Consider the following 23,029-nt stretch of genomic DNA (forward strand, 5'->3'; position numbering starts at 1 on the left):
GATTCATTGTGAACGGTTTGTAGAGAAATGTGTAGGGTTGTTTTCTGAAAAGTTTAAAAAAAGGGAGGTAATGCAGAAAACAGAAAGGTTCTGCAGGGTATCCCGGACCTTCTCTCTCCCCTTTCCCCTAATCCAGCTTGCCTGCTGCTGCCCCATTTTCCTGGCATGCATTTCCGGCTTGCAAAGTTTCCTGCCTGCTTGCTGAGAATAGAAGCCTCGCTGTTAGGCTGTCCTTAAGTCTCTCGTAATGAGTGTTACACAGACGAAAGCAGCTGTGTCCTTTGGCTCTAATTTTAATACTATGTTAAAGAGCAGATTATACTGACGTTGGGCTGCAGCACTGCAGAGGTAGCACAAACCGTGGCCAGTGTGGGGAAGGCTTTAGCAAGGATGACTAAGGACTTGGAGCTTATTCTTTAGATAACAAATCCACCCAATTGTGCTCTTTCTTTGGAAATGTAGTCAAGCCTAACAAATCAGGGCCTTAACAGAGTTGCATTAAAGTCCTTTAATTGGACTAAGCTGGTTAATACCTGCACTGCTTTCTGTATGCCCCAGGGCCCAGCACAGAAGTGGTCTGCCATTTATGCTGGCAAAATCCCATACAATTGCAAACATGAATGTTGAGAAATTAAATTCTAATATCCTCATAGGTAGATGCCGGATTAAGGTATTTTACTTAGGCTAATGAAGCAGATGTCTTGACCTATGCAGGCTTTGGTAGCTTGGGCTAAATGAGCCTCAAGTCCCAGCAGCCCTCTTAGATGTGCTACCAGTTAACATTGTCTGAAATGTACTGAGAGACACCAGGAAAGTTCCTCTCATCTTTTTTATTTGTTCAGCCTCTGCTGAACTGTTCTGCTCTTTGTGTCTAGCTGGCAGGTACCAGGTCTTCAGAAGCCAGTGGCTCCATCAGGGTGTGAGGTGCCACAGACCCCGCAGCAGCTGCACGTGAGACGTTAGCCTCTGGGGGAAGGCCTCTGCCAGTTGGTTACACGGCCTCTGTTGTACGAACACTGCACAGCCTGCAGGTAGACACGTGAACCAGGAATTGCTGTGGGTAGTTGTGAAGGATTACAGTGTTTGGCTTGGAGAAGGGTCAGTGTCTGGTGGAGGAAGAGCGGTGCTCCTCGCAGTGTAGCCGTGCAGCGGGTCTGCGCGTAGTGCTTTGACAAGGCAAGTTGTTAGCAGCATCATTCACACAGGTGAGGCAAAAAATTCTGGGCAGAAAGATTCTGCACGTGAGTGCTTGGTTACATCCCCGGGCAGCAAAATGAGAATCTGAGGGAGAAATGAGTTCCAGATGGCTGCCATAGCTGGCAAGAAAACCGATGCTGAGGCTGGTCTTGGGAAAACAGAGTGGAGACACCAGAGCAGTGGGGGCAGGGTGGTCCAGATAAGGTTGATAACACATGATGCATCATCTGTGGAGCGTTCCAAGGCAGCATAGTGAGGTGAAGCATTTGTTACTAAACTGTGGTGTTTTGCTGGTGAAAATGCCTGTGCTGTTGTTCTGCCTCCTGCACTGAAGGTAGAAACAAGGTGGAAGCAGCCATTTCCCTTCACGTGGCCATCAGCCTGGCCGAAGTAAATTACTCAGTGCAGGATTGCTCTTGCTTTCATCACATTCTTGGGGGGGGTTGCCTTCATTTTTATTTCCTGCCATAAAAGATCTCACAGCGGACAAACCTAGGAGTAATGGCAAAAGCACGGGGCAGCCTCACAGGTGGGTCTGAACCCCTGCTGTAGTTTTGCATACACCTTTGTGCACAGCAAACATCGCATAAGACCCCGCAGAGACTTACCCCTAGTTTTACCTTACTTTTCGTTTTAGCTGTAGAATATATGGAGCACTGACTCCAACTTAGAAGCGTGTTTATTTTGTTCCACATTATCCTTGCATTTTCAAGTTAAAATTGGTGAAGGTTTGCATGAATTTGAGCTTGCTCTGGGGGTTGTTGAATTCTTTACCTTGATAGTTTGCAGCTGGGACCTGTTTTTGGTACTGGTAACCTATATTTAATAGTGGGATACCTGTGGGAAAGAGCCCATGTTTTAGTACAGAACTTGTCCAAAACAGGAACTGCTTTTTCATCAATTTTTGCATGTGCTTTCGAAGTCTGGCACAGGTATTGTTAAGAGTTTGGAAAGGAAGAGAACCAACAAAGCACTGCAATAGATCTGCAGCATGGGTCTGTCTGCATGGACTCCTCGCTCTCTTTCATGTTGCTTTTTTAAGCTAGGAGCTCGTACGGCATCTTACCTGCCTTCTATTTTTAGTTGTCACTGGAGGGGCGAGGCAGTGTACATAATTCTCATTAGGGTTAATTTAATCCAATTGTGATGTGGATTTGGAGGTACTTAGGAGGTCACAATTGAGCATGAGCTCTGTCTGCTTCCAGGGGCTTCCAAAAAACAATGGATACTGGCAATTTTTTCCACTTGTAAAACTCTAAGCACATGCATGTACATGTGGGGGTGTGATCTGGTGCTTGTGTTACACAGATGTGTCTGTTGCTCTCTGCAACTGTTCCCTAACTGGGAGAAGAGGGCTCGTGTACGTCTCGGGGGGGGCGGGGGGTGTATTTCGGGGGCTCACAGATCTCATGAGGCAGCAGTAAGGACCGATGTCTCTGCTCTTTGGAATTAATAGTGAGCTTTTTGTGTCTTTCGTTTTATATTCTCTTTGGACAAGTCATCCTCTTCTGGAAGGTCCTTGTTGATCCTCACCTGGAACAGTGGACAGTGGCTGACACAGCACCCGCACCCCGTGACCCCAGTGCTGGGCTCCTGTCCGAGCCATGGAGATCCGAGGTTCGTTTTCTTCCTCATGTCGGGGGAGCTCAGGAAAGCCAAAAGCCGAGGAAGCACACGGGGTCCTGTTCCTTCTCGCCTCCAGCAGTGCACGGCCCCGGTGCTCCCCCCGCAGTGCCGGGGTGCCGTGGGGGCCGGCAGCTGTGCCCCCGGCAGTTCGCTCCAGGCGATCCAGGCAGCGTTTTCCCTGTGCTCCGGGAAGGGGAGCGAAGCGCTGCAGGGCGGACAGGGACTCTGTCCACGGCGTTAGTGCTAGTCCCCAGTCCGACAGGGCATGGAGGGGGGCCTCTCCTAGACACAACTCCGCAAAGCCCGTGATGTAGGGAGAGCTGCTTCTCGCTGACCTGCAGCTGCCGGTTGTCCTGGAGGCTTTCACAACAGCCACCCCTAGACTTGTCATGGAATTAAAGAAAACTACATCCAGGGCGTGCAGTGCTGCTCTCCTGCTGCCACTTCTCCTCTTGTTTTTGGGTGAGTTTTTGTCTTCTGTGCCTGATTCTTACCCAGATAATGTGCGGTAACTTTAGATCAAGTCTGTGATCTGCCCTTGTACTGCAAACGTATCTGGACAAAATGCCACTGTCATGGTTAGATTTGGAGCCTGAAAACTTCTTGGAAGATAGAAGGCATTTAATTCTAGATAAGTTTTTCCCTCTATTTATTTATTGTCTCCTTTTGACCTTCCCCCTATGCACTTGTGAGTGCATTTATTTACTAGAGCTAAGTGTGTGCACTTTCGTGTAATGAAGTACTCAGCTATTGTGGTAATCACAGCTGTGCCCATACAGAAGAAACAGCTTTATTTCTACTCTATATCCTTCAAAACATGTCAAGGCAAAAGAAGAGTTTATCTAGGGGAGTATAGCAGCGTGTTCAAGTGTCAGGTAGCTCTGGTGCAAAATGTGGAGGAAGAAGACAGTGCACGAGCATTCTCTCAGAGAGATTTTGAAGAAAGTAGATCTGTCCTGAAAGTGCGAGAAGTGATGAGGTAACAGAAGAGCTAACAAGCTGATGAGGGAACAACATTGCTGCTTCTTGTTGTTGTTTGGTTGCTTGCTTTTTTTAGTGTTTTTTTTTCCACACTGAAAACTTACTCTATAGCCACAGAACATACTTGAGCATACCGGGGTCCTGCAGCTCCACAGGAATGTGTCTTTGGGCTTCAGAAGTCGCCCTTGTATACAATTTCTTATGGTCCCTAAAAAATATATTTGTTTCTTCTGGAATAGGTGCCTGGAGATCTGCTGGGCCTAGACATCTGTTTTAGTGATCTAGGGATTGGAAGGTCGTGTCAGGAACATGTCCAGCCTTTTGCTGGAAAATATGATTGGGGTTGAACAGGCCTCCTTATGATCTCAGCACTGCCAGGCCAGTATATGTATATAAAAGCCCTGTTTGGTTGCCACTCAGGACAGCGATGAACAAGGGGATCACAAAAATAAAGATAAAGCTACAGTCAAAGTGCCTTCTCTCTGCTCATACCTGCTGGATGCTGCATGTGGGTGTTTCTCACATTAGTGGGGGATGTTTATGGCCTTTTTCAGCTTTCTTTTTATTCCCCAACAGTCTTTTTTTTTTTCTTTCTTTCCTCTGAAGCCTCCCTAAATTGACTTTTCTCTGATCACCTCCAACTATGAATATGAAAGTCAAACTCTGTTGTTTCTGGGTTCTTTTTTTCCCTCCTACCAGCTTCTTTGTGTGTTGTGTTGGCTCCAAGTGCCTGGAATTCCTCTGGCCACAGGGAAGCAGCAGGACTGTCTTTTGTATCTAGTAACCATAGCTACTGGTTTGAAGTGGGAGGCAGTCATGGAGCCTTTGTGCTGTGCAGGGAAGGCTGGTTGCACAGACCCGGTACGTGGCTGCCGGGGTTGGTGCTGTTTGACCGCTGCACCGATAGCTTTCCTCTTTTGGGTGAAGCTCTTCTCTGGAACAGGATTTTCCTGAGAATGTCTTTTTCCTTTGGATGGTGGATGACATCCCAACATAGCCAGTAAAGCTCAAGGCAAGCCCCAGTTGCCAGTCTTTACACCTGCTCCTCATTTGCAAGGGGAGTTCTGCCAGGTTTTACGTGTACCAACTGGTGCTATTTATGTGGCACCTGTAGAGCTCTTAAGGCCATAAGGAAATGCCTTTCCTTGCCCTTTTGAGGCACAGGACTACTTTTGTTATTTCTAATTGGCCGAGTCAAAATACCACTGAGGCACAGTGTAGCTAAGTTATTTGCTTAGAATTTGTTGAGAAAATGCTGGTTATCCAGATGGCCAGTTGCAAGCTGTAACTGCACGACCACCCGGCTCCCAGATCCACGCTATCTCCAGTTGTTTAACATAAACTCCAGAGGGAGAGTGGAGGAGACTCCCCGTGTGAGCAGCTTTAGTGCTGCTTGCTGTGTAATGGACAGGACAGCTCTCAGCTTAAGTTGTGTTCCAAAGTAGATTCTGGAGAACAGAACCAAGTGTCTGCTCCTTTGTTTCCACAACTCTAGGCACCAACAAGCACAGTAACTCACATACCTTTGGCCAGTAAAATGCTTTGGACGCCTATTGAGAGGGAACACATGCAGGCAAACCTTTTTTCTGGCAGTTTGCTGTTTGCTCTAATGCGAGCTCTTGAGATTAGCTGGGACATCCAGCCAGGTTAAACCTTGTGCTCTTCTAACCATGGAAACAAAGAAATGCAATCCTTTCAACTTTGTTGATTGCCAGTAAATTTAAATTATAATTGGAAATTAAAGCTTATGACTCATTTTATTTAACTGACCACGCAGGAAACCCCCGTCTCGGTATTTGATCTGTGGAAATGGCTGAGAGATCAGAGAAAAGTAAGCCACGAAGGTCAGCTTGGAGGAGTGTTTATTGAGGGGAAGTACAGGGATGTTGTAAGAACAGGAGATCAAAGAGTTACTGGGGCAATATATGCAACACTATCAAAACCCATTTATTGATAGCTTGTGTCTTTCTCTAGGTTCTAAAGATAGCAGGAGGTACATCTTCATACGTGTGTTAAAACATCGAACAGGTCATGAGAACGATGGCCATTTCTACGTTGAACAGGACAAGGAATATAAGTTAGGGAATGTTTTAGGTCAAGTGAAATCAGTGCCAGTTGCTGGCGTTTCCTAAGCTCGTCAGTGGTCTCAGAGAATGCCAGGGCCTTGTTTTCTGATGCTGGTATTACTAGGAGCACGTGCTTTGACTATGCCTGGGGAAAAAGGGCTTAGTCTCACTCTCCCCCATGCTAAACACCTCAAAATTTAGCTTTTATTGTGGATGGCAGTGTTCTGCTGTGCCAAGAACAACGTGGGGCTTCTAAGGCGCTAGGATGCAGAAAGTGTCCCCTGAAGAGGTGCGGTGTGCTCCCGGGGCAGGTGAACTGAAGGCTCTTCCTAAGGAAGGATTTGGTTTTGTCAGGTCACTGCTTTCCCCAGCAGATAGGCTGCCCTCTGCACTTAGCAAGCCTGGGGGCAGGGAGGGAGGGCAGACAGCAGCACAGCCCCTTCTCAGCCTGCCCAGGCCTCGTTGTGCTGTGTGGGACCCGGGAGCAGGCGGTGGTGTGTGCCCTGTCACTAATCCTGTACACTGACCAGGACAGGGAAAGATCAGCAGAGGTCAGCAGGGATTTACTAATATAAGCACATGCCTTCTTGTTGTCACGGAAACCGACTCTTTCCATTCCTTTAGTGGGTGACACAACTTGGTACCTGAGGTGGAGGGCTTCTCTCCCTACCTTCGGCCTTGCTCGCTGCCTTTCCCTAGCAGGAAACGTGCCAGGGTGGTCAGCGGGAGCCCTGCTGGGGTCTGGGTGGGCTCCTGAGCCTCCACCCCTCACGCTCTTTGTGGGTTCCTCTAGCTCAGCCGTTGCGGTGCAGTTAGGGGCTGCTGTTGGGAAGCCTGCTTTTCTCTCCTCTCAGTTGTAATTTGTTTTTTTTTTTTTGAGTTGTTGTAGTGAGCGGGTGGGTGAAATACACCCATAGGAAGCCCTTTTCTCCACAGGTCTCCCAAACCTTTTCATGAATGATGACAGCCGGAGGGGGCAAGGTGTAAAACAGCATGAAGGCCAAGGAATTCAACAGGGCAAATCCCTGCACAAACGTATGTAATGCTTAATGTATGGATTGTAACTTTGGAAACATAAAGTAAGACTTATAAGCATGAAGCAGTCTTTTCCCAAAGTACATCATTAAAATAACAGAGGAGAATATGCCTAAATCCTACCTGATGCAAGTTGCATAATAGAAAGCAGAAGTGCTAATTTAGGAGATGAAGTGTGTAAACTCTTTTCTCCCCCCTTTGGGAATCCTGCTCCTCGGGGAGCTGACTGCACGTTCCTGGTGTGGGACCTGGGCAAGGCTGTTGGTGCCGCGTGGAGCCTGGTTCCCTGCCAGAAGCCTCGCAGCTTCGCCTGGCCTTTCACATCCATGCTGGCCTTCTGGGAGAGGGAAGCTGAGGGGGGTGACAGAAGTTAGAGCCATGCAGGCTAGATTCTCATCCTTTTGTCACAAAAAGTCCCACTTGAGACTGACCCAAAGGTAGGAAAGACAATTCCTTCTATCATTAGCGCTCCCCTAATTAGTCCAGGTAAAGTACCCAATCTGACATTGCCCCAGGCTCCGGAGCCTACCTTCTCCTGCTGGCATTGTCTGTTTCTGGAGATGATTCAGGCTTCTGGGAATGCTCAAACCACACCTGGCAGGTGGAGAAGTAGGCAAGTTTCATATCCTGGAACTAGTGACAATGCATTTGGTAGTGTTGGTGTGAATTCAGAAACAGGAACAAAATGCACCCTTTTCTGTGACCATCTGTCCTTGTGATAGGCAGTTGTGATACTTACATTATGTGCAGAAATAAAACGTCATACAGAATAGAAAAATCTTAAATTTAAATTCTGTAATACCTCTGATGTAGAGCATTAAAGGCTTTGAATAATTCAATCTTAGAGGAGACTTATGAGAATGTATAACAATATCTATTGTATAAGCTGGGCAATCTGGTAAGGAAAATGGAACTGGCCTGCCTAAGCTCACATCAAGTTTTTGCCAGGCCAGGGAATGATTTTCTGGCATCCTGACTCTTAAGGCATTTGTGTCTATGATTGCAAGCATTAGTAAGAGATGGTGGTCAGGAGAGTGACTAGATGAAGATGTGCTTGGTGCAGCACACGTGTGCACAGGTGTTCAGGGACGTACCCTGACTGCTTATAACTTTCTAGTGTGTGTTGAGACAATCTTGTTACATTTGAATGAAGCATTAAATCTAATTAAAAACCAAACAGCATTAGTCACATGTCAATGCTGTCCTTCAGCGTGAAGAAGACAAGATGATCTCTGGGCTGATAACCTGATAACCATGCCACTTCCCTGCTGGAATTTTAAGTGACTGCGAAGAGCACCTCGAAGGTAGTTATCAGTGAGGCATGATATCGTTGTCAGTGAGTACGTGCTAGGGTGACATTAAGGGGTGCCTTCGGCTGGTAGTGCTAACAAAATACCAGAGTGGAGGGGAGTCTGTGAAAGAAGTCACTTCACTGCAACTTCTGGGCTTTACAAACTAAAATTGCCCCGCATCTCAATAACTTCTGATTTCTTATTTTATAAATAAAAAGCTGGCTGTTGCAACTGCCCTTCAACAAGGATATTTAATAAAGATATAAAGTATAAAACTATTAAAGCCAAGTATGAAAGCCCAGAAAAGCAGCTCATTTGCCTTAAAGTGATACAGAAGGTCACAAACCCCCCTCTTTTAGGGAAAACCTTTGTCAGCTTCTTTTAAAGTGCAAAACCAGACCTATCCTGACAGAGCTCAAGGAATGCTTTATATCTGACTCTATAGCCTTTGAAGTTCCTCTTAATCCACCCCTAAATGCCTGGAACATATTCTTCAAAGAAACTGTGTCTTCTCCAGTTTCATTCCAGAGTGGGGCTGCAGGATGGCATGACTGCAGTATAGTGGTGGTTGTTTCTCCACTTAAAAACATCACTGATGTGTAGTGTTCTTGTGAAAGGTAAAGGAGAAATCCTGGATGTCATTGTTGATCTAGCAACAAAAACTTTTGTGGAAAGCTATACACTCCAGTCATTCAGTGACTTCTTTTGACCTAATTTTCACAATTTTCGTGAAACAGCATGGTCTGGATTGTCTGTTTTTGTAGTCATTATATGGATGTGGTGTAGCAGGAAACACTAATTTATTTGTTACGCTTTATTAGCATTTGTTGCATATTTGTATGCAATTCACATTGTCACAGTAATTTCTTCCAAAATTTAGAGGAATTACTGTATGCCCTTTGGCTGATTGATGAAAATACCAAAGTATTTAGCCAAAACTTTAGCACTGCCACTGGATGGATGTTAGGGCGGTGCTGTATTTACATGGGGTCACGTTTTGTCCAGGGGGAACATTGCAGTAGCAGTGTGGCTGCCTGCCTGGGCATCCCTGCCAGAGGCCAGCTGCTTAGCTCCACTGGGCATTTCAGGCTTTGAGGGAGAGATGGAAATAGACATGTGTCTTCCTTCTTGTTTTGCGAGCTTTGCTGTCTCTGCTAATTACCTGTCTCCTTGCCTAGCACCCGGGTGTTAAGGGAAGAGGTTAATTGACGTGCACAGGTAATGTTCATCTTTTGATGAGGAAAGGTGCCAGTGCTGTGCTTGAAGCATCTCTAGTCACAGTTCTCACAGGGGCTAAAGTGGTGTGGAAAGGAGCCCTTACTAATTACCTGTTTGATATTAAATTCCAAAGGTGCCACAGCTCCTTTAATGACCACTGCCGTGTTCAACCCGAGCTGAGACTAGTTAGGAAGATCGAGTAGTGAAGAGGGTTTTTACTTTCAACTTGGCTCAGCACTCAGTGTGTCCAGCTGCCTTTTCTGCCTGAGGCCACAAATGCTTTAAATTTACAATTAGAAGATTAAATCCAGAAAGCAGAATTTTTTTTTTGCTAACCATGGAGACCCCTGACAGATGGAATCAGAAGCTTTGGACCAATGCGACAACACAGACTGTTCATTAATGACTAATCCAAAAAGGGCCATGTTTTTCTGCAGAATAAGGTCCTGCTGAAGTCACCACTGTTAGACATAACTCAGGTAACATTTGGTCACAAGTAGCTAAAGCTAAACCAGTAACAGTGCAGGAAATGAACTTGTCTCTCTGCAATCCTGTACATAACTGATGGGAAGATACAGCTGGTTATGAGCACACATAACAAGATAGCCGCTGCTGCTGTTGTTCACAACCACAGTGACCTCGGAGAGGCTGGGATTCTCCCTCTCTACTGCCTTTTTTTGGTAAGCCAAGAGGCCCTTTTGACTTTTTAATGAAGCTTTGTGTTTGCTGGACTTGGTATCTCTTCGGCCCCGTTGTATCTCCAGGTGTGCACAGGTGGGGACATGCAGTTCTCACCCAGGTTGTTTGCCATGGACAGGCATTAACAGCTAACACAGGTGACTGAGCATTGCTGTCGTATGATGAACCGAACCAGAGGGGGTACCGAGAGTTATGTGTGTTGTGAAAGGGCTTTGGAGACAACTGAAAATGTCAAAGAGATTTGATATGTAACTTTATTTGAACTTTATTTGCAACAAACGCGTAGCAAGTCCACTTACAATGGAAACGGAAAAGTGCACGCGGTCCTTGGAGTGACTGCAGCCCGTATACCCCAGCAGTGCTTGGTGACTGTGCACATGTTAATTTCTGTGCAGCAACTCAGAGAAATCAGCCTGAGCACACAGGGCTTGGGCTCTTTTTGTCACAGGCTGTGCCCCTGGCCTCTGGAAGGCGTGAGCTGGGCCCGGTTCCTCATTAAGCGTACAAAGGCTCGGGTCTCCTGCCTAGGAAAGCTTTTGGGAATGGTTTCCTGGGCTCCCACTCTAATTGCTACAGGGATTCCAGGCAGATTCCGTCATCCTTGTTTTCTGCCTGACTGGGAATCTGAGAATAAAAGGGTTCAGGGCAGAATAATGAGCCTGCTGGACAGTGCACGCTCAGCAGCAATCCCCGGCATCACATGGGAGAGGAAGGGGAGGGTGGCCGATGGGGATGGTGCTGGGAAGGAGGGGAAGGGGCCGTCTAAATCCCTGAACACCCTCCCTCCCCCATCGGCACTGCCTCTTAAAAGAAGACTTAGAAACACTGCAGTCCTTCGGTGGGAGGAATCAGAGGGAGGTCAGGGTAGGGGCAGGCTTTTGTAAACCAAAGTCTCCTCTAAATCCCTTTCAGGCCCTAAAGCCGGATGCCTCCACCTTCGTGCACAAAGGGACCGGGGAGCTGATGGGGCCGGGAGCTGACAGAAAGCCACTGACACAGATTAACTGCTGGGTGTGTGGGAGGTGCACCAGGGCAAGGCAAACAGAACCAGAAATGGGCTGGGGTAGTGATGGCATGAATGAGAGAATGACTAAGGTCGGCCCAAAGGGGTGCGGTGGTGGTGGTGCGTGATCCCGGCACGTCCTTAGCGTGGAGCGCAGCGTGCTGGGACTTCTCGATGCTGGCAGAAAGGCAGCGAGGGCCAGGGGCAGTGAGCTGCGGTGCTGAGAGCTGTGCGGGCCTGGCTGGTGTTTCAGTAACTGGCTGTGCTCTGCCGCTGGCTGGGGACCGTCCTGGGGATGGGTCTCTGTCACAGGCTGCCCACAGGTACACACATGGCACAGCAGAAATGGCACAGAGCCGTGTGCGATGGCATGCGAGAAGTGATTTTTCCAAGAGAGAAGTGTTTTTCCCAAAACCCCTGCTGTATAGCTGTTCGCAGAGTTACTTCCATGTCAGATGCTTTGTAACAGCAATGTGGGAACCAGCCTGGGGCGTCTGCCCCTCAGCTTCTCTCCTGTGCATCCTGGAATGGGAACCAAAGTGGAAGAGAAAGCCTGATGCCAGAAAGCTGTAGTGGGATGGGAAGCTAACAACTGCTGTCTTTGTGAGGGGACGCTGTTTGCATTGCCTCTCCCTTTGTGCTATTTTTATTTTTCTTCTTTTGCAAGTATATAATTGTGTCACTGAGTCCAGGGCATATATCCTAATTCTAATACCAAGGCAATTAGCTCTCATTCCCTGGGCCATTTTTCCCTTTGACCAGTCAGATTATTTCACAAAGTGAATTTAAAATTTCATTTGGAAAAGAAATGAGGATTCCCCCTATTCTTCTGCCGTTCTCCATTGACAAATGCACACATGGAATGTTTGTTGTTGTTCTCGCTATCATGTACCTTTTAATCTTGTTTGTATGAATTAAATTTGCAGATATTAATAGGGCCATCAGCATGAACCTCATCGATCTTGGCTCTTCTCATAACACCTGAAGGCTTCCTGCTGTGTAAGGTTGTAGGCTGGCAACCTCTGAAATGCATGCGGTGATCAGCCGAAGAGCTTTCTTCTATAGGGCTACTTAATCCTGACTAATACAATGTCCATTTTCTCAACAGGAACTTCATCCTCTGAAAATGATAGCAGCTGTTCATCATTCCCATGTGAAAACGGAGGGAGCTGTGAGGATTTGGAAGTGGGTTATCAGTGCACCTGCCCCATGCAGCCTGTAGCCTACACGGGCACAAACTGTGAAATTCTCTATGACGCATGCCTCAAACACAATTGCCCTGCCCATAGCGTTTGCAACAGGACTGAAGGACTCCTGGAATATGAGTGCATCTGTATGCCTGGCTTTACAGGTAGTGATTGTAACATTAATATTAACGAGTGCGAGAGCAACCCCTGTAAAGATCCTCGTTTTGAATGCGTAGATGGTATAAATGGATACACCTGTAAATGCCAAACGGGACTGGATGGAGAAGGCTGCCAAACAGAAAGCTCTGTGTGCTCTAGCCACCCCTGCCTAAATAATGGGACGTGTGTTGAGGGTCCTGGGGACTATGCCTGCATTTGCCAACCTGGCTTCACTGGGGCCCACTGCAAAGACAACATCGATGAGTGCGCCTCCAACCCGTGCCAGAACGGAGCCATCTGCCGAGACAGGGTAAATGAGTATAGCTGTTTCTGTGTGCCTGGCTTCCAAGGATACAACTGTGAGATAGACATCAACGAGTGTGCGTCCCGGCCCTGTAAAAACAATGGCACCTGCCTGAATGAGATGGATCACTATTTGTGCAAGTGCATCCCCGGCTACACAGGTACCTTTCATGCTCGTGTACTAGCCTGGTGGTTGGGTTACATCTCAGTGCCCATGGTGTTCCACAGCGTGCCTGGTCGTGTTAGCTGTCCTGAGAAGCTGTTGTTCTAGAGCTGAGTCTCTGTTGCACGGCTCAGATTTCTTGAGCGTTTTGCACTGTGTGAGAGTGGTGGCATAGTGCTTGTTTTCATGGCTTCCAGGGACGGTGTGGATGTTGAGAGACATGGATCTAAGAGTGAAGGTGGGGGCACTGTCTGAGCCAGGAGTGCTAGATGTGACCAAGTAGATGTGATTAGCCTCAGTAGGAAATTACGGGAGATGTAGAAGGAAAGAGATTGAGTATCAGGAAGAAAGCACTGAGTGTTCTAAGTCCTAACAGGTATAACTGAGTCTGACTTGTAGTTCTTTGTCCTGTCCTGCAGGATGTGTCTGAGGGGAGTATTCTTTTTTGGAAGAGAGTGGCTTTTAGTTGGAGATTTCTTTTCCAGTTCTTTCATGTCTGGAGAATGTTTTTGGCATGTGGCATAAGTATCCCTTTTATGTGCATCTGTGCTAATGGTGACTCAGAGCGTAATCTCCACCTGTGAGTTATCTGTGAGGGAGGCAGCGGGGGTTCTCCTTTCTCTAGCCCTGCTTATCAGAGAGGAATGTGGCTGTGCTGCACCCCTGGCTGCCTGGTACCACTTAGCACGTGAACTTTCTCAGCCTTCCTCGCTGTCACAGACTGAAGTGATTCAAGAGTTAGGTTGCTGTGAAGGAATGCTGCTGATTACCAGTGGAATGAGGAGAAGTTACAACATCAGGAATGCGGTCAGTGATGCTGAGTCACTCTGATAAAAATGAACAGAGCCAAGGGAGGAAAAAAGCAGAATTCTGTAGGCCTTAAGATTACCACTGATTCTGAGTCTTAAACGTGATTCTCTTTGCAAATCAGCTTCTCTTGTACCTTTTCCTGAATCTTCAAGTAAGGACTGTGGGATTCCCCTGCCAGAGAAGTGATAAAATAACCCAGGTAGCTGGAGGAGTTTGTTGTTCTCTGAGTTACTCTGATGTTGCATATGAGCCTTGTCATCTAGTATTCATCCTGAACTCAGAGGTTCTAGCGCCACTGGCCACCAAAGCAGGTTGTTCGTAGTGCTCACAGCCAGAATTTGGGTGAAGGAAGTTTTGTATGGGTATTGACAGGTTTGAAACAGGAGCTTAGGGGGCCCACATTCCTGAGGATTAGGATGGCCTTGTCCATGTTTTTAGCCTTTACCAAGCAGGAGAGATTAGATGGATTGGCAGGTGCCACTGTGATGACTAATGTTTGGAGGTGATGTCAGGCCACAGACAGCCTGAAGTGGTGGAATACAGTATGGCAAGACTGTTGCGGAGTGGTTCACCTGGCAGGTCTTACTCTGTCAGTGGAAGCTGAGGTTTTGGACCAAAAATGCCTGACTTATTACTCCTGACTAGTAACATTGGAGCTAATGCCTAATTCTTAGTAACGTTTCCTAATACGATGGCTTACTATTGCCTACTATCACTGTCATTAGCATTTTGCATTGCTTTAATGCTTTTTCCCCAGGTATCTCAAAGCAAGTTACAAATATTATTTAAACAAATGGAACAATATTTTGGAGAAGCAGGTAGAGATCACTTTTCCCATTCCCAAAATGCATCTGCCTCTGATGTAGAACACTGGATCTGGTTAATAGCAGTGTAACACAAGTGAAGAGTACCATGTCTAACTAAAACTGTAAGAGTTACATATAAAAGCTTGAATAACACCAACTAGCAGCGTGATTCTTCTTTTCTCATCCCTGTCCTCCCTCCCCCAAAAGGATCCCCAGCCAAAACAGCTGTCCTTAGATTTTTAAGGAGTGCATGCAAATAAGATCAAGATTTTATGGCTTATTCAGACACTGGATGTCATCTGAGAAGTGCTGACTGATTGATTACGTCAACAAATCTGAATGAAAGAAACAAAACATTCATAAATTCTGGAAACTTTTCTTAGTTTTGTTATTAAGACTGAAATCCAAAAGCCTAAACCAAACAATTTTGTTTGCAAGTAAAAATTAAAGGTCCTTAATTTGTAAGAATTGCGTACTGTTCATAAGCTCCCAATGTTCTTGTGGCAAAATTAGAAAAGATTGTTATGCTAACCAGTTAGAGTTGATAACCTTAGGACCGATGGCTTTAGTGATTCCAGCTCAGAAGCGGAGGCAGCACAGATATGCTTAGCTGGATTTTTAACACAGTTATTTCTCTCTTTTGTAACCAAGGTATAAACTGTGATGCTGAAATAGATGAATGTGCTTCATACCCTTGCCAGAATGGGGCCTCGTGCATAGATCACATTGGGTTCTACACCTGCACCTGTGCACACGGTTACCGAGGAATCCAGTGTGAGGTGGACATCAACGAGTGTGAGAGCCAGCCGTGCCAGCACAACGGGACGTGCCGTGACCTCATTAACAGGTGAGAAATTGGTGTTTGGACAGTTGGATGCGAGTACTGCTCTAAAGTTCTGCTTAGTGGAACCTGTCAAATTAGAGTAGAAATCCATCGGGAGAATGGGATTTAGTCTTTCATACCTCCCAGTGGCAGTAGTTGAGAGTGATTAATAGCAATATGTGAGAGGACCCTACCACTAGCAACACTCCTAGGATGCTCAAAGAAAGGTAGAAGATGACTCCTCTTATTGCTTCCAGCTGACATATCAGATGCAAAGGGAAGTGATTTGCAGATCTCGATCAGCAAAAGCAGCTGCTGAGAACATACCTGTGTGTATGAATCGGCCTTTTCGCAGACGTTGTGAGCTCAGAGACTGCTGGGGTTGGTCTGCTCTCTGGATGCTCTCTGGCCTGTTTGGATGGAAATGTCTTTTTCCTCTGCCCCACAAGTGGGTTTGAGGACGAACTCCAGCTTCATTTGCTCTTTCTGACGCGGGACTCAGCAGTGAAGTTAAGAGCCTTCTGCATTGCTCTGTTTTGTTGCCCCACAGATACCATTGTGACTGCAGTGAAACAGGTTTTGAAGGGGACCACTGCGAATTGGATATCCTGGAGTGTGCCTCTGAGCCCTGTCTGAACAATGCCACGTGTGTTGAAGGAATCAAGAACTACAGCTGTGCCTGTTGGCCAGGTAGGTTAGAAATCTATTTATTATGCCAGCATATAGGCACATTGCAATGGAGAGGGCATGCTAAATGGTCCTGTTGAAGTAAGGAACGAACAATTGTACCGCATGGTCCAGTGTGACTTTTTTTTTGATTACCCAAAACAGTGAGGCTGCCACCGCTTGCCTTTACAGTTCATTCCAGGATCTAATTGATCCCTTTGTTGGGAAGGGCACACTGATTCTCAACCATGAAATTTCCTTCTCCTCTTTTCTGCCTTTTCCCGCCATGTGTTTTTTTTTTATAATTCATAGTTCCCTGCAAATTGGTTATCTGAGTCCCTACTTGAGCTGCAGCATCTTTTGGCTTTTATTCTCACTTTCAAGGCAGCCACAATAATTGGGTGACCAGCTCTAGCAAAGTGCTACGTGATGTTTACACTGTCTCCTGGCAGGTTACACAGGACAGCACTGTGAAGAGGACGTGGATGAGTGTGCAACAGATCCCTGTTACAACGGAGGTGTATGCCTTGAACGATCCAACCAGTCCTATTATGGGACACGACCTGACTTCCCCCGTGATTTCAGCTATAGCCAAGCAGCCGGTTTCCTCTGTTGGTGCCAGCCAGGCTTTGCAGGTGAGCTATGCGGTAAATGGTGCATCCTCACTGCACCTGTGGTTTGAGTAGATAGAAATTATGTTCAACTGAAATACTAGCCACCATTTCCCTGGTTTATAAATATCTATAAAACATGTATTTAAGAGCTGTGGAAACTCCCTGGAAAGAGGAGCTAACAATAGGAGTTCATTCTTTTTTAAAGAAAAAAAATGAATATGGTCCACAATTGTGCAGAGGGGAATGGTTCAGAAGGTCTGATCCTGCCCCACTCCCTGTCATGACACTGACAAATCACTCAGCCTTTCCTTATTTCATTTTTCATAATTGTTTCTATGATGGTATCTATTTGTCAGAGTGTCGGCAGAGACATGCTGTAGTTCAAGGAATTCTGCCTTTTTAGATGACAAAAAGAGCTGCAAAACATTAGGAATGCAGTTGTCATTCATATTGTCTCCTCTGATACATGCATGCACTCAAGATGGCTGTTTGTATTTTCACTTCAAAGGGGAGACCTGCTTTACGAACATTGATGAGTGCGAGTCCCAGCCGTGTCAGAATGGAGGGCACTGCGTGGACCTTGTGGATGGCTTTCTTTGCCGTTGCCTACCAGGTTATTCAGGTAATGCTGGTGAAGGCGGGTGGCTGCAATCAGGTCAGTCTGTTTAATGCTGAGTTGCTGTATTACTGCCTGCCTGCAGGACTGGATTCCAGTCCTGGGTAGCCCAGGCTGCTAAGCAGGAGTGAGCCCCTGTGGGGGCTCAGTAGTTGTGCAGAGGGAATTCTGCAGTTCAGGGTTCAAATGCCATGAGAAAACTATGTGATTTTGGTCAAGCAAGTAGATTAGACAATGGACTAGATTTTGAGAGAGAAGATGAACTATGTAGAAGAGTCTGAGACTCGTAGACTCTTATATCTAGCAGGCCTGTATCCTGGAGTGAAAGTTCACCACAACTACTTTTTTGTATATACGCACAATGAATGTGAACAAAAACCACTTCCAAATAAAAAATATAAATGAAAAAAAAAGAGGCACTTAAAACTCTGGATGTCACAAGCTACTGATGGTGGTAGCAGGTTGGATCCACCGGCACATAAAACATCTGTAAAACATATCTGTGCCCTATATATTCCCTAACACCCCTGGATAATAAGAGCCAGGGACTTGGGGTTGAAGGCAGTAATTTGCAATGTTAGGAGGTCAAAAGGTCTTTGTGATGCGAGCAAATGAAGCCTTCTCTGTTTACAAGGGAGTGGGGAGCTTGGATTCTTACGCAAATGCCCTGCCTGACCCTAATGGGTCTGTTTTCTAGTTGAGAAACTACGGGGTAACCAGTACTGCACATCAGCTTTGTTGGGAAGGTGCACTGCTGAATGATACTAAACCTCATCTCAGTTTAGGATAGTTGTTCTCAGTCGTCTTTATCTTCAGATTCTATATGTACTCTCTGTTTTGAAGAACTTAACACCACAATAGTTAATAAGAAGATAGAAGGTGGCCCCTAGCACGATCTTCTTTCTATTTGTGCATTGTTGAGGCGGATGGAACCTTTCCGTGGTGTTCCTAGGCTGCCATCTCGTGGGGAAAAAAGAAAAACTTCCAACCTGAATAGAGGAGAAGTTTCTAACTTCATGGAACTGCAGGTAGCAGCATTCCAGAGCCTTGGGTCTGTATTACATGGGAGGGTTTCCTGTTTCCCTTCTCTGGTCATAATGGTTGAGCTGTGTAGAAGCCCGTCCAGTTGTTTCCTGGGAAGACCCGTTACACAGGGACTTTCAGGATCTCAAGTCCACTCCTAGTTACCGCGTTGTGTTACTGGTCTGAATTCTTTGAATGGTTTTGTGGTGTATTTGGTTTGCTTTGGATTCCTGATGTAGGCTAGGCCAAGAGAAAAAAATGCTTTTTTTAGGTATGGGTTTTGAAAAAAGGCTTTTACCTAAAAAACTAAAAGCCTTTGCTACTTCTTGGGTAGTTATAGTGCTGCACTCGTGAACTGAGATCTTGTCCAAAGTGCTGGCTTAACATTCATCCTACTTGTCAAAATTCCCTCTCACGTACGTGCCCTGTTCTCTTTTCTTCCTTCAGTGCCCCAGTACCCCTCACAGCGTTCAGAATTTCATTTTGCTCTGCCAGACTGATCTGTTTAATCCTTTCCAATTCTTAGCATGCTCATAGGCGGAAAAGCTGACAGAAACAGGATGGTGGGCAAAGGAGTGCTGGAGTTCATTCTGGTGCATCAAATTTGGGTTCATTAGTACTTGAAGGGGATTAGAAGCAGGTTGCTCTTCTGGATATTGCTTTTGGTGAAGGACTTTGTTTCAGCTGAGGTGGTTCTGACACATTAACACAGTGAAAGGCTGGGAGCAGCCTCTGTGAGATCAGCGAGTGCATGTGGAGGAGTGAAGCTGACAGGGAAATAATAGCAATTAATCTCCCCTCCTTTGTCAATTAATCTCAGTACAGTCATGCTGGGTAAACAGCTTATTACTTCATATTAGGATCACAGAACAACTTTGTGAAGCTTCCCATAACGTTTCTGCTCCAAACACATTTCTGTGGCAGCTTAGATCTGCCATGAACTTGGGTTTAAGCTGCCTCCACTGATTAAAGTGAACTTGCTACTCTGAGGAATGCTTTCTTGGGGCGGCAGGAGGTTCTTTCTGCATTTTTTTCCTTCAGTCTGAAGAATTTGGGGGGTGTTGGGATAACAATGCAAGTCAGGAGAAATTCATTCTTTGCAAATTAACTGCCTCAGTGCTGTCAGGCTACAGCATTGGAGGGAGATGAGAAAGTTCTTCCTCTGACATGTGGTCGTTACAGAAGCAGCGCCTCGTTCTTGGGAGAAGTACGTAGTAGGTCCTGAAGAGTCAGTCCAGTGTGTTAGTCTGTGCTTTAGTAGAGGATGTGCCCTGAGAGGATGTAAGAAGTGTGAATTAAAAGATTTCATGGGCATTAAATGAAGTGAGAAGGAGAGAGAGTCTTGCATAGGCTTGGAAATTATGTCAGTTGTGGTCAAGATAAAAAGGAAAAGTCAATCTTTTACGAAAAAACACAAAATTAGTTATTTACATGTAGGAATAATTTCAGTCCATCGTGTATATCGTAGACAATAGTTTAGGCCGGAACAAAAAGAAAGACCGGTGCCTCTGTTTGGAAAGATAACTGACTTTTAAGCTGCAACATGTGATCACTCAGGTAGAATTTGGCTATTTCCTTAAAACATTTCAATTGCTTGAGCACAAGGAACGTGTGAAAATGGGAAATTTCTATCTATCGCATCCCATTTTCTGTCATTTTTCTGTTATGAACCCTCTGAAATATTTAGCATTATCCTGACCTCCCTCAAGAATTTTTACAAATGATTAGGTACAAAATAATTCCCTGAATTTTAACTACAAGACTTAATCTTGCAACTTGCACAACTGCCAGTGTAAGAATGGGGAATTAAAACATGTAGAAAACGAATCACCTGATCCTTTAATTTCTTTAGAATCTTTCAGTTTCAAAGATTAAAAAATTAAAAAAAATTAAAGCTAGCTTGGAAGACATCTTATTTAAGTATTTTATCTTCCATATCTTTGTACTCTGTAGAATCTTCTTGACAGTGGATTTTCCCATCCTCATGATATGTCTCTAACAGAACCTAGTCTGTGTATATCCTTAACCTGACCCTGGGAAAAGAAGCAATTGCAGATTGTAATTAGCAATATTAATGTAATGAATTTAGAAAGATGTAGTGACAAGTAGGGAATCAGAATCTGTGCTGCCGTGTGCTACGTGGATGAGTTCAGTATCTGCATTTGCAATCAGCAGTGTCCAGAGGCTGTGTGTGTATGTAAATACGTACCTGTGTGTGCACAGAAATCAAAACGCAGATCTTCCTAAAGATGTCTTCACACTGTTAGACTTTATTGTTGCAGTAGACAGCTGAATAAGCACAGTTGAACACAGTTGAACAAGCACCACTCTTGTTTTCTCTTGAACAGGAACAGAAGGGTCACCCTAGCTGTTATAAACAGCATTTAAAATCGGGGCTGGGATAGGACGATGCATACATACAACGCAGATGTGACTATCTGGGAAGTTTAAACTCCAAACAAATACTCGCCACATCCCTCCCACTTAAAATATGTATGAAATTAACTGGTATGTTTGGACTGAGCTCACACAGAAGAAAGTAAACAAACAGCCGGAGTTCTTGGAATGCTTTCTTTTAATACCTCAAATTCATACTGCTAATGCTCTGATTTCTGGGAGTTTGTGTTTGCTTGGACCTGAAATTGATACTAACAGAGTCCTGAAGTTTGGGGAGAAGCTCCCAGATAACAGTTCTTTGCAGAAATAACAACCTTCTCCAGGTTCCTCACGATGTGAAAGTGCAGTTCCTCTTCTAGGAACCTTACAGTACCAGAGTAGCCACATTTTTTTCAAAACCAGACCCACAGAGGAAAAAATGAAATGGCAATATCTGATTTTATAAGGTTGCTAATGGAGACAGCGAGCGTTGATTCTGCAGTCCCATGGTTGAGCTGGTGCACTCAGCATAGGGAATTTCCTTCCATTCAGTTCGATTTGAGAGAAACAGATGGTGGTAGTTAAACCTTGAGACTTGGCTTTGTGACTGTTGTCCAGTGGAAATGTTGGTGCACACAAACACACGGAAAGGGGCAGATGGAGGGAGAAAATGTGCGAAGTGCTGGACCCTGGTCCTGGTGTTGAAAGCACCGCAGGGCAGGGGCTGCGTGCTGCCTTTAGAACTCCCCGTATCGTGTGCTTTGGGGATGGAAACACAGCTTTTGGTCTTAGTCTGGAAAAAGAAAAACCCGTACTTTGGCCTTGATGACGGAACTTGGCAGATTCACCTGAGGGGTGGCGAGGGCAGGAGATTGTCTGCTGCTGGCGCTAACGCTGCGGGCACTGCAGGGTATTAGCGTAATGCAGCGCGCACCCCCTGCCATACGCATTCTTCGTGTCAGCACTGACAGAGGCCAGCTGGGGAGGTTTAGAGCAGGGCTGGATTAGATCTTGCTGCAGCGCAGGTCTCTGCTATATTGGCCGGCTTCATCTCCAATCCCTTTTTGTCTGACTGGCATCGGGGAGCGCTCACACACGTCCTGCCGTTCCAGTGCAGCCTTCTTGCCATTCCCCACCCCCCTTCACCCTCACTTTTCTTCCTTCACTGTCACAAATGTCCACAAGGAGCCGGCCATGAAATCTGTGCTGATTGGCGTGATCCTGAAGGGAATTTTTCTGCTAGCAGGTAACGAGCTCTGTACAGTAATTGCAATGTGTCCTGAATGCTTGCGTGCCTGCCCAGGGCAGGGGGCTGGTCGCGCGCGTAGTGGTAGCTGGAGGCGTGCGAAGGACTGAATTCACTAGGAAGGCAGAATGTTTTTATTTTGAAGAGACCTAAAGTTTTGTTTTGGAAACTTTAAGGCCAGGAATTTCCTTGTTGCCTCAAGATAAACGCAGAGCAGCCAGCTTGCTCCGTAGGCATCTGTGCTCCAATTCTGACTTGTTCGGAAAGCCGGGAGCCTGCAGCAGCCAAACTGGGAGTTGTTCTGAGGCACGGGTCCTTGGTTTGTGCTCAGGGCTCCTTTGTAAACACGCCGGTGTCTCCTGCTCGTTCTCTGAAACATTACATTTGCTTTGCAGAGAATTGTTTTGCAATTTCCCTTTTACTTTTAATGGTTTTTAAACTCCTCTATTGAGAAGTAGTTTTTGTTTTAACTCAGGGGACAAACCCTCTGCTGCCCTGTGCACTTCTCCATCTCCTCCCCCACTGTCTCCTTGAGCAGTAGTGCACGGTGGGAGAGAGGTCAAATCAGTGAGTTGCCATGGAAATGGCAGTAATTGTGCAAATATAATTGTGGCCGGGTCTGTTTGGTGCTGCTAATTCTCTCTCTCCTCCCACCTCTCCCTTCCTCCCCCCTTTTTCTCTTAGTCATAATACAAACCCTAATTAGGATGCACCAGGGAAAGGTTGCGAGGAATTCAGTTGTCTTACGGGGAGAGGGCACGCCAGCGTTGGCCGGGAAGCCCTGCTGAACTCGCGTGTTTCAAGAGCTGGGCCCATGAATAGTCCTCATCCTTCGGGTTTTTGGCATGTGACAGATAAATTAGGATCTTTCTGTTTATGTGATTTCTTTCTTTTAATTTACATATCTCTTGAAGTATATGACTCCTGCAGTATGCTCAATGAATCTTTGCTTACTGATTGCAGCCGGTAACTCCTTACCTTCAGTCAGAGAGCGCTCAACATACGATTTGCAGAACGCAGCTACAGAACAAGACCGTTCTTACCACATCAGTAACACTTCCGAATTTAGAGAATAGATTTCTGTTTGGAAATAATGCAGACTGTTACAGCTTACCAACTT

General features: G+C 45.9%; 1 protein-coding gene across 5 annotated transcripts in view; it reads left to right on the top strand.

Annotated features, from left to right (window-relative positions):
• Positions 1-23,029, top strand: part of CRB2 (crumbs cell polarity complex component 2) — a 61,436-nt gene that overhangs the window by 22,468 nt on the left and 15,939 nt on the right. For 3 of the 5 annotated variants that reach the window (XM_035341477.1, XM_035341478.1, XM_035341476.1), the window contains exons 3-7: positions 12,226-12,927; positions 15,197-15,392; positions 15,919-16,058; positions 16,487-16,669; positions 17,157-17,270. In XM_035341477.1, the coding sequence (XP_035197368.1) occupies positions 12,226-12,927; positions 15,197-15,392; positions 15,919-16,058; positions 16,487-16,669; positions 17,157-17,270 (1,335 nt within the window). Of the gene's footprint in view, positions 1-3,123; positions 3,286-12,225; positions 12,928-15,196; positions 15,393-15,918; positions 16,059-16,486; positions 16,670-17,156; positions 17,271-23,029 lie in introns of those variants that run through there. The other 2 variants (XM_035341479.1, XM_035341475.1) reach the window with 1 other exon arrangement.

This window comes from Oxyura jamaicensis, chromosome 17, assembly GCF_011077185.1.
Source record: "Oxyura jamaicensis isolate SHBP4307 breed ruddy duck chromosome 17, BPBGC_Ojam_1.0, whole genome shotgun sequence".
NCBI classification, from domain to species: domain Eukaryota; kingdom Metazoa; phylum Chordata; class Aves; order Anseriformes; family Anatidae; genus Oxyura; species Oxyura jamaicensis.